The sequence below is a fragment of the Periophthalmus magnuspinnatus genome, chromosome 9 (genome assembly GCF_009829125.3).
Source record: "Periophthalmus magnuspinnatus isolate fPerMag1 chromosome 9, fPerMag1.2.pri, whole genome shotgun sequence".
Lineage (NCBI taxonomy): Eukaryota > Metazoa > Chordata > Actinopteri > Gobiiformes > Gobiidae > Periophthalmus > Periophthalmus magnuspinnatus.
The window spans coordinates 26,076,649-26,087,245 of record NC_047134.1 but is presented as its reverse complement, the minus strand read 5'-3'; the positions used below and the strand labels follow the sequence as shown (position 1 = coordinate 26,087,245).

Here is a 10,597-nt window from a genome sequence, read left to right as displayed (position 1 = left end):
TTTCTGATTGGCAAGAGCCCAGTTACACAACCTCTGCGCTGTTTACTCCCTCTCCTCCCCTCTTTCAGTGAATGGGAGTATTGTGAGCCTTACAAGTTTGGTCCAGATACATTGGGGGGTGTTTTTCAATGTGTTCATCCATTTCTGTCCAATTGAGGGGCCCTGTTGCTGTTTAAGTCCAAATACACCCCCAATCTGAAAAAAATAACTAACTAAATAAAGTTTGTGTTAAAGCTGTCACCTACTTGTCTCTACATATGGGCCTGTTTGGTGATTACAATATAAACTTATTGTTTAATATATGGAAGCTAGAAGAGTATATTGTGAGCCTCATTATTTATCATGAGGGGTTTTCTTTACAAAAGTGGGTATTTTTGGGTATTTTTGTTGTAATCTATATAGATATTATTGTTTTGCCTGGAATGTTCCGCAGTATGGGTTTAAACCTATCTATGTTGCACTTATTCATATATATGATTGCTTAAAAATACATTGAAAAACATGCATTCTTTTTATGAGCGAAGTGGCCTCTCCAGAGAATTGGCTTATAACACGGCCTGATGGTGTCATTGTTTGTGACCATGGAGATACATAGATTTAATGCCATACTATGGAATATTCCAGGCCAAACAATAACATCTGGCTTAATTTACATTGAAAAACATGTATTCTTTTTATGAGCGGAGTCACCTCTCAAGAGAATTGGCTAAACTAGGACTAAACTAGGACTAAACCTGATGGCGTCATTGTTTGTGTCCATGGAGATACATAAGTTTGCCATACTGTGGAATATTCCAGGCCAAACAATAACATACATATAGCTTTGAACCTATCTATCTTGTACATGGTGTGATGGCGTCACTGCTTGCGTCCATGGAGATGCATAAGTTTAACTCCATGTGAAATATACCAGGTAAAACAATAACATCTCCATGGAGACAAGTAGGTTGTGGAGAAACGTTACATAGTGTCACTTTAAAGAAAACACACTGACAAAGCATAGTCACCATTGCTGGTTTATTTTTTGATTTTTGCAACAGTAACATTGTTTTTCAGTTCACTGTAACAAGTGCTCTCGCGTTTACAACTGAGCTAGAAAAGACTCCAGGTGCCCTAGTTGACCTATACAAGTTCTTGCTGTTGTCTTGTACTATAATTTATGGCTTTATTGTTTTATATATGTCTTTTTCACGCAGCAGACTTGGCCTTCTTCTGTCTCTCCAGGACGTGTTGCATCTCTTGAGCTGTGGTGGCCTCTCGGTGCTGTAGTAGCTCAGTGTGGCCCTTGGTTACGCCCCAGCCTTCGGGACTGGACAGGGAGGGGCATTTGGGGCGCCCGGAGGCAGGGTGGATGTTCTCCCAGTAGTCCCTACGAGCCCTGGAAATAACAAAAAGTAGGAATTGTGTTAAATTGTTAAACTTAAACTAAACCAGGACAGATGTGAACTATTCCAACAGATAATTGATAGTATGGTTGTAGTATGATGTCTGTGTAGACCCTCAGTCGTCCTGGTCTGACCCATAGCAAACAACAAAGTTAAATCTGTCAACTGGACAAATCTTGTAGGAGTGAAGACGTTTCGCTGCTCATCCAAGCCGTTTCTTCAGTACACTGTATACTGAAGAAGGGGCTTGGATGAGCAGCGAAACGTCTTCACTCCTACAAGATTTGTCCAGTTGACAGATTTAACTTTGTTGTTTGCTATGGTTGTAGCAGTTAAGTTTGGAGTAAACCAGGATTAAACTAGACCTAGAACATGACCAAATGAGGTCTAGATCAGGACTAAACCAGGACTAAACCAGGATGAGTGAGAACTAGGATTGGATTGGGTTTCAGTTAGATGACTTTTTCTTGTAACTGGCTCAATTTTGACGACTTTTCTTTGACAATACAAAACATGTACTATTTGGTATTGAACTGTTACAGCTGCAGTACCCAATTATTGAGTATTTAAATCTATCTAACTGTTCCTGGCTCTCACAAACCCACTGGGACGTCACTACAATTCCAGTGGTGGAGGAAGTACTCAATTTTGTTACTTGTACATATACCTGCTCTCAAATGTAGTGAAGTAAAAGTAAAAACTACCCACACAGATTCCTAAAATTTGTACTTAAGTAAAGTACTTTATTATGTTCCACCACTCTACAACTCACATACATGAAGCTTTAGAACAGATTTTTGTAGATTATTATTATTATTATTATTATTATTATTATTATTATTATTATTATTATTATTATTATTATACTCATTTACAAAAATAAGAACACATCTAAGTACTTTAGTAAAAACATTCTCTTGATTTGTACTATAGCTCTACAAACAAGATAACTGTTTTTTAAGAATAGCTGACTGGATGTACGTCATTTAAGCCAGTTACATTTTACATCTGAGTTAGCTAACCTATGCTGTTGTACTTTAAAGTTAATTATCTCCTGCCTTAACTGAATATTTAAATATTGATTCACTTTAGATTTAACACCAGAGGTCAATTTTGATTCAATCGTCTCAACTGATCCTGGATTAGGACTGGAGCAAGGAATAATGATGAAATGTATCCTTTATGTTTTAATGATCAGGACAAAGGTGCAAAAAGCAGCGAAAATACTGTTTTCAAATGGCTGATTCAGAGGGCCCAAATGTTGATAGAGGCTTGTGGTCATACACTGTACAGACTACACTCAAAATGGAACTAAACTATGAAACCGGAACTAAACCTGGACTACACATGGACTAAGCCAGGTCAAAAACAGGACCAAACCAAGTCTACATCAGGACTACACTGGGATAACACCAGGACCAAATTAGAATAAGTATGAATTAGGTCTACAGTGAGTCAGTGGAATAATAGGAATTGTGACTAAACTAATAATCAGTTATTAGGGCTACTATAGTTATCCACACTATAAAAAGACTGCAACATGCCTTTTTGTTAAGAAAATAGATTTTAACAAACAGATGGCAGCTTTAATAAACAAGAAAGAAACAAGTAAGATAGATTTTGTGATTTATACTATACTAACGGTAGACTATAGACTGGGATATTTTGGCTTAAACCAGCTCTAGTTTGTGTTCTGCAACCTGCACAGGCTATTTTCTTTCATGTACAAATTAATTAATCTTACAAAAGAAAAGATGATTTGTACCAGATTTAGCTATTGCTACATTTTTTATATGGGGTGCAATTCAAAATGTTATTGATAATGATTAAATGTCTGTACTCTATGGGTCCTTTTTATTTGCCATGAAATATTCAAAAGGTAAATTCACAAATGTTGAATCTGATCATTTCTAGAATTGACTAAAGCCTCAAACTTACTATACTACATCAAGAATTTTCATTTTAACAATATTAATTTTAGTTACTCCCATCTGTATTAAATAATATTAGCCTGTAGAATGGTGTGATGTCATGTGAAATCCAGCAATACTAGCTAAACAGTATATCTTATGTGAAGCACTTTGGTCAGCTGAAGTTGTTTTAAATGAGCTATAGAAATAAACCTGAATTGAATTTAAAATATTAATCATTATATTCCTCACCTTGCTCTGACCCATGGCTTAGTGTGCATCTCCAGAGCAGCTCCCCAGAGTCCATGTTTGTCGGAGGCTTGAGGCAGGAACCCCCTCTCTGGTGCCAGCTCCTCCGCCACTGCTCTGATGTGGTAGGGCTCAAACCCACAGCAGCCTCCAATGAAGCGGATACCTGCGTTGTAGGCCTCCCTGGCGTATTTGTGCATGTCCCAACGGGTCAGGATCCTGGGCTCAAGAGCTAAAACAAGAAGGATATCAGAAGATTGTAAATTATACGTATATAACTCTCAAAATGCATGGTGGTTTATGGGTAATATCTTCATAATTACTAGGCCTATCCATTTACTACAAACACCACACTGCTGTCTGCCAGTCACAAGATTAAGTTCATCAATAGTCTCCTGTTAACATTCAAATTAATTGATATAAAGATTACCCAAATATTTGTATAAGTAGAATACTTCAGTTTGTGGCATTGTTTTAATATTAACTATGCCTCAAAATTAGCATTAGCATTAGCATTGATACATAGACTGTATAAACCGTAGACTGTATAAAAAAGTGTGGCGTCACTCATAGCATTCAACTCCAGTTAAATGAAGCTCATCGAGGCTAGCGGTTATAGGGGTGAATTTTGAGCAAAGTTCCATATTAGGAATTCCGAGTGCAAGTATCATAGCAACCAAAGAACTAATCCGGAGCGAAGCCCGCACTGCTGGTTTAGCATGGAGTGGGTGCTGTCAATCAAACCTGTTGCTAACGCTAGTGGGAGCGACCTTGGGGAAAGAAGGTGCCTGATTTGTCTATTATTAATGTTTATACTTTGATTCACAGCCAAAATAGCAAAATAAAAACACCAGGATCCTGTAGAGCAAGTTAATGTGAACATTTTAAGGCCAAAATGATGAGACTCTCTGCAGCACTTACAGAGAAAGACATAACTAGCACATTAGCTATGTCCATTTATATATACAGTCTAATTATTCATTTTCTTTGTGTAGTTTTTAACGTGTTGTCAATGACATCCATCCACAGTTCTCTGTTCACTGTTTGATCTTTAAATATTTATTCACTGTAGAGTGGAAACCTCATAGAACTACAACTGGACAGAAAGTAGTGATGCTAACTCCCCCTGTGGAGTGTAACTCTTTCAGATGCCCCGATGACAGCTGGACCCTCTCCTCCTCCCCGCCTGGCCCTCCTGGCCCTCCTCCACCCGCCTCCCTCTCCTCCTCGCCTGGCCCTCCTCCACCCCCTCCCTCCTCCTCGTCTGGCCAATTTTTCTTGTTTTGTCTGATTTTCCTGTTTGTTTTTGTGTGTAGGCAGCACGGTGGCTGAGTGGCAACACTCATGCCTCACAGCAAGAAGGTTTGGTTCGATCCCCGGGTCGCCCAGGCCTTTCTGTGTGGAGTTTTGCATGTTTCTCCCCTTGTCTGGATGGGTTTCCTCCGGGTACTCCCATCAACCAAAACATGAACGCCCTTCGAGACAACTGTTGTTGTGATTTTGGGCATTACAAAAATAAAATGAATTGAATTGAACAGTGAGGTTGCTGTTGTGTTCAGAGCCTATTTATAGTTAGAATCCCTTATAAAAATATGAATTTGTTAAATAAGATAGATTTTGTATTTGTATGTTTCTTTAAATACCTATGAATTACCTATAGAGTTATACAGGCCCCTGCCCTCCATCTGAAATTATGATGTCAAATTTGAGCATGTTGTGAACCTATGATAATGTTTTGTTGAAACTGAGTCACACATATACCTAAATACCTTCTCAACTTATAAACATTTTTCAGAGCGGGATGTAATCCTATGTTTCCAAGGACACAAAACCATCACAAAAGGGGTCTCACCAAAGGGGAATTCTGGCAGATCAATGAACCCTTGGCAGTTGCAGTCTGGAGTGTGATAGGCCAGAGGCTGCACCATGTAGTGAGCCTTGAGTCCAGCCTTCTCCACTGCGGCCTTCATCATCTTCACAGCCTCCACACAGGTCAGGGGGTCAAAGTGGCAGTTCACTCCCACGATCTGAGCACCTGGAAATTAAGACATCCTATCATCATCCTATTCATTTATATTAGAGGGGGCCCATGTGAGGCTTTTTGCCCTGGGCCCTGAAATTTCTGTCGACGGGCCTGGTGTTCCCATTGAGGGCCAAAATGACAAAAGTAGAGCAACTAATAAACTTCTCATGTCATAATAATAATAACAGCCCTATAAGATGAACTACTAGAATTAAGTACTTCACTGCTGTAGTCACCATAGAAACAATCACATTTACCATGTTTTTCTTTTTTCCCATTTCCAATTCAAGACGAATTATTCTACTCAATGTTTCTAACCAATTCTGTTCATATTTTCAAATAAGATTTCACTTTACTTTCACCACCTCACCACTAACATCTCCATGGAGACAAACAGGTGGCAGACCGTCCACCACAAAAGTTACACTGTGAACCTTTAACTTGAGATGGAAATTACTCACTTTAACCTGGCACCAACATCCAATTGTAGGATGTTTTGTGTGTGAGTATTTTTACTTTGTCCCAAATAACTAAATAAATTCTGTTCAGTTTCTGCAAATGAAAAGTCCCATACCAGCCTTGACGAGTCTGACAGCGCACTCTCCAGGAGGGACCCCGTGCATGTCTCCCTGGGGTCCAATACACATAGACGCAGCCACAGGTTTACCACTCATCTTCAGCACCTGCACAGCCCACTCAGCCTCCTCCACGTGCTCAAAGTACTGCAAAAACAATATATATATATACCTTTTTTTTGACTGGTCAGTGGAGAGTATCTGCTGCCTGCTTGTGTCTACAGGCATGTTTTGCAAAATTCCACTATATGGCATTAAGCTATCTCTATAGAGACAAACAGGTGACCCGAGACGAAGTTACAGGTCAGATCTGTAAAGAGGCAAGTCCGCTCACAGCAAGAATGTATGTTTTTCAAGGTAATTGTTAGTAATACACAGTAGGCTAACTGATTAAATGCAGCATAGATAAATTTAATGCCACACTGTTGAATTTTCCAGGCAAAGTAATAATATCTCCATGGAAACAACAACAAATCTTGAGCTGTGAACAGATAATTTAGCTTGACCAAGGTTAAATGTTGAAACCAGTCAGAAATACCTTGAAACAAACTAAAAAATGTAGCCAAATAAATAAATAAAAAAACTACTAAACTTGTTCATGACTCAAATCAAGATGAAGTGATTTTAAGTCATGTTGGTACCACAGACTGTATAAGGAAGTGGACTAAGTGAGTGTGACATCACCCATAACTCCAGTCAAATGAAGCTCATTGATGCCAGCGGTTATAGAGGCAAAATTGGAGCAAAGTTGCATATTAGGAATTTCGACAGAGAGTGTCATAGCAACCAAAAAGCCAACGCTGTCAATCAAACCTGTTGCTAACACTAGCAGGAGCGACCTCAGGGAAAGAAGGCGCCTTGTCTGTTACTAATGCGGACACAATAGTGGAATACAAATACCAGGATCATGTAGAGTGGGTTAATACAAACATTTTAAGACCAAAATGACAAGCCTGACATCAGCAATTACAGAGAGAAAGGCGTGAGTTTTCCAATGTAAAGTGAATTGGAGCCAGAGTCTATGGACCCGGAAGCACATGAACACTTCCTATTTTGAACACAGCGGCCAGCAGGTTAGCTATGTTGATTTATAAACAGTCTATGGTTGGTACATGACACAAACTGTACCTCAGCGATCAGGAAGTCCACATTCTTCTTGATAAAAACGTCCAGTTGTTTTTTGAAAATGGCTTTCACTTCAGTCTCGCTCTTGCAGCTCAGGTACGACGGGGTCTGGCACACTCCACCGGCCATCAGCGCATCGCCTTCATTGGCTACTTCACGAGCCAAATCACACGCAGCTTCATTCACTTGTGCACCCTGTTGATAATAATATATTTTTAATAGGAGGAGACTATGATGTCCTGTATAGTCTAATTTTGTCCTCATAGTCTGAACAATACATTGCTATGATCCTGATCTATGATGGTTTTGGTTACTGTAGTAAACAAACAAAAGTAACTAGTAAAAGTATTTCATCTTCGATAGGCCTGCCATGGTAACAAATTTTGAAGCACAACTTATTGCCATAGAAAAATATGATCTATACTTTGAAAATACCAAATTTTGTGCATTATTTAATGTTTTGTCCTTTCAGTTACTTAAAATCTTAAATCAGTTATGCCAAAAAAGTTACTTGTACAGTTACACTTGTGTACTTGAGTAGTCATTTCCTCAAACTAGCTTAAAAGACTTTGCTGGACCCCTACTTATATATCTGTATTTTAGTAATAGTATATAAAGTGAAAGTACTTTGACTTGAATAAAATTGTTGGCTACTCTACCCACCTCTCAGGGGCGGTGCCAGTGGGGGGCTTGAGGGGGCACTATCCATAGCCCCCCCATAGCTCCCCCAAACATTTTTGCCCAACTTTCATAGCACATCCAATCTGGACTAAAAATGTTGTTCAAAATGAGACTCCAATTAAAAAAAAAAAATTACATATTCACTTATAAATCACTGCATTTAAACAGCAGAGCAAAGATTGTATGGGGTTGGGGGCTCTATTGTTAAAAGGCTCTAAATGAACATGTTAAGTGAGCACCCACATTGAACACCTTAGCACCCCCTTAGCTCTTCCAACCAAGCAAGTCTGGTGGTACCTTTGTAGAAAACATCAGTACCTACTCATTATTTTCATTATAACTCAATGGCTCGACTACTCACAGTGATTTTGAGGGTCTGTCCTCTGTTCTCCAGTTTGTCATCACTGGCGTAGAAAGTGAAAGCTTGCATAACATTGGAACCAGCCCGGAGGAACTCTCTGTGCAGCTGTCTCACTAAAATACACAAAGAAAAAAAACGTTTCACTTTCGGCACTGGGTTAAATCATTGGCTTCAACTATTTCAGCAGTTCTATATAGACACATGGATAGAACTGAAGTGGGGACTTTGGTTGACCCGTTTGATGAATTAAAGACATACCAGGGGACATAACCATTTTTCTGTGAAACGCTATCAACTGGTTTACAATTTTCCCCATAAAATTCATTATGTAAGAATTTTTAGGTATGTTTAGGTTCAGATTTATAATGGAAGAAGTTGAAAATCAAGAGAAGTTCAAGAGTAATTTCATATGATTTTTTCTGTAATGACACAACGCTTTCATCAGAAAAGCTACCTAGAGTACCTTTGAATACCATTATACTAAATTAATTAATTTGATCTAGCAGTAGAGTTTTTAAATCTCACTGAATAGAATAAATGTGATTTTAACCCACCAGCTTCTGGGTGTGTGACGGCGGCCTCGGGGGTCCAGGGTCCGGCCTTCACGTAGCCCCTCTTCTCCAGGGCAAACACGAAGCCCCCATCCCCAATCACCACCTCGTTCGCATTCAGGCGCTCAAGAATACCCTGATGAGCAAGAAGGGAGTCAAATGTATAATTATTAGATATTCAATGTAGCTGTTTCACTTAAACTTTCAGATAAAGAGAACTTCTGGGTACAGCCCTCTCTCCACAGTCAGGACTCCCACCAAAACTGTACTCACACTTTTCCCATTTTGGTTTTGTTACATTCTGGTTTAGCCCTGATGTGGCCTTGGTTTTGGTCCTGTTCTAGTCCAGTTTTAATTTTGGATATAGTCCAAATTTTAATGTTGGACTAGTGCAAGTGTAAAGAGTGCACTGGCTTATGACGGCTTGAAACAACACTGACATGCATACACTAATAATCAGTAACATAAATATAGCTTATGCGTGCTTCTGTGTGCAGAACTAATGCTCATTGTTATAAAGTCAAGGCCTAAAACTACTTAAATATACTACAAATACTACAAACATTTCTAATTAGAATAAACGATCTAGTACTTACAGTAGGTTTGACATTTGGAAAACATATAATGCAAATATGCAATAAGGGAATTTTAAAATATAAACTGCTTAACTAATATAAAGAATCAAATGCATTTCAGAACATGTTTGCAGGGGTCCAAACTGCACAGATAACACATTTTATACATAATATCACACAGAGATACTACATTTTGGGCATGTGATTCTTGTATTAGTCACTGGTGGAGCGTACCAAGTAAAAGTAGTAAAGTACTGTACTCAAGTAGAATTTTTAGGTATCTGTACTTTATTTAAGTACATTTTAAAGTGGATACTTTCCACTTTTACTTCACTACGTTTGAAAGCAGTATCTGTACTTTCTACTCTACTATATTTTTTAACTGGACTGAAAAGTAGAAAGCTCTTTTCATATGATTTGAGGAGTTATTTTTACCATGTTCGTGGTAACATCCTGACTGAAGTTTTTGAGTTCAAGCTTCGGCTTTAAGCAAACAAAAATAAATACACAAAATTCACACAAAAACATTAAGAAAAGGATTCGTATTGCAACTGCTGACCAAAATATGTATTGTTTTAATCAATATCACTACATTTAACACTAACAAATTCACAACACTTATGTGAAATACTTTTACTGGGTTCTTTAATACTTATTTTTTCATGTGATACTCTAACTTTTACTTGAGTAACTTGTTACATCTATCTCTGAGTACTTCATCCACCACTGGTTTTAGTTTCTCAGTTCATTCAGCCCTTGCGATTTGCCAATAGTAACCATTCAAATTGTGATTTTGATTAGAGATAAATACATATTTTTACATTGCATTATTCCCATAGTCTTTCTTTACCTTCTTTGGCATCTCTTCTTCTGATTTGCAGTTGCAGCACTTGTCACAGTGAACCTGCCTTTGGGCCTGGACAGGACCTGAATGACTTTGTGAGCTGTTTTATACCACTACAAAAAATGGGTGGATTTCAATTCTGTGCCAGATCTAAGCTTCATATTTGTTTTGGCTTTGTGTAACTCGTCTGGTCCACTACTCACGTAAGGTTGGCACGGGTTCAGGTAAAGCAAGGACATGGTTTTTTCTAGATCCCTGTATGTTTAATAATTATATTAGCACTTCAAGGTAATTGGGTCACTGGTTGAAGTATTAACT

General features: G+C 38.5%; 1 protein-coding gene across 1 annotated transcript; it reads right to left on the bottom strand.

Annotated features, from left to right (window-relative positions):
* Nucleotides 1–1,164: 1,164 nt before the first annotated feature.
* Nucleotides 1,165–10,385, bottom strand: LOC117375629 (betaine--homocysteine S-methyltransferase 1-like). The gene is made up of 8 exons (XM_033971929.2): nt 10,286–10,385; nt 8,864–8,996; nt 8,310–8,422; nt 7,271–7,462; nt 6,142–6,289; nt 5,397–5,579; nt 3,548–3,776; nt 1,165–1,378 (listed from the first exon to the last, which is right to left on the bottom strand). The coding sequence occupies exons 1-8, from the start codon at nt 10,295–10,297 to the stop codon at nt 1,189–1,191; spliced, it is 1,200 nt and encodes a 399-aa protein (XP_033827820.1). The 5' UTR covers nt 10,298–10,385; the 3' UTR covers nt 1,165–1,188.
* Nucleotides 10,386–10,597: the final 212 nt, after the last annotated feature.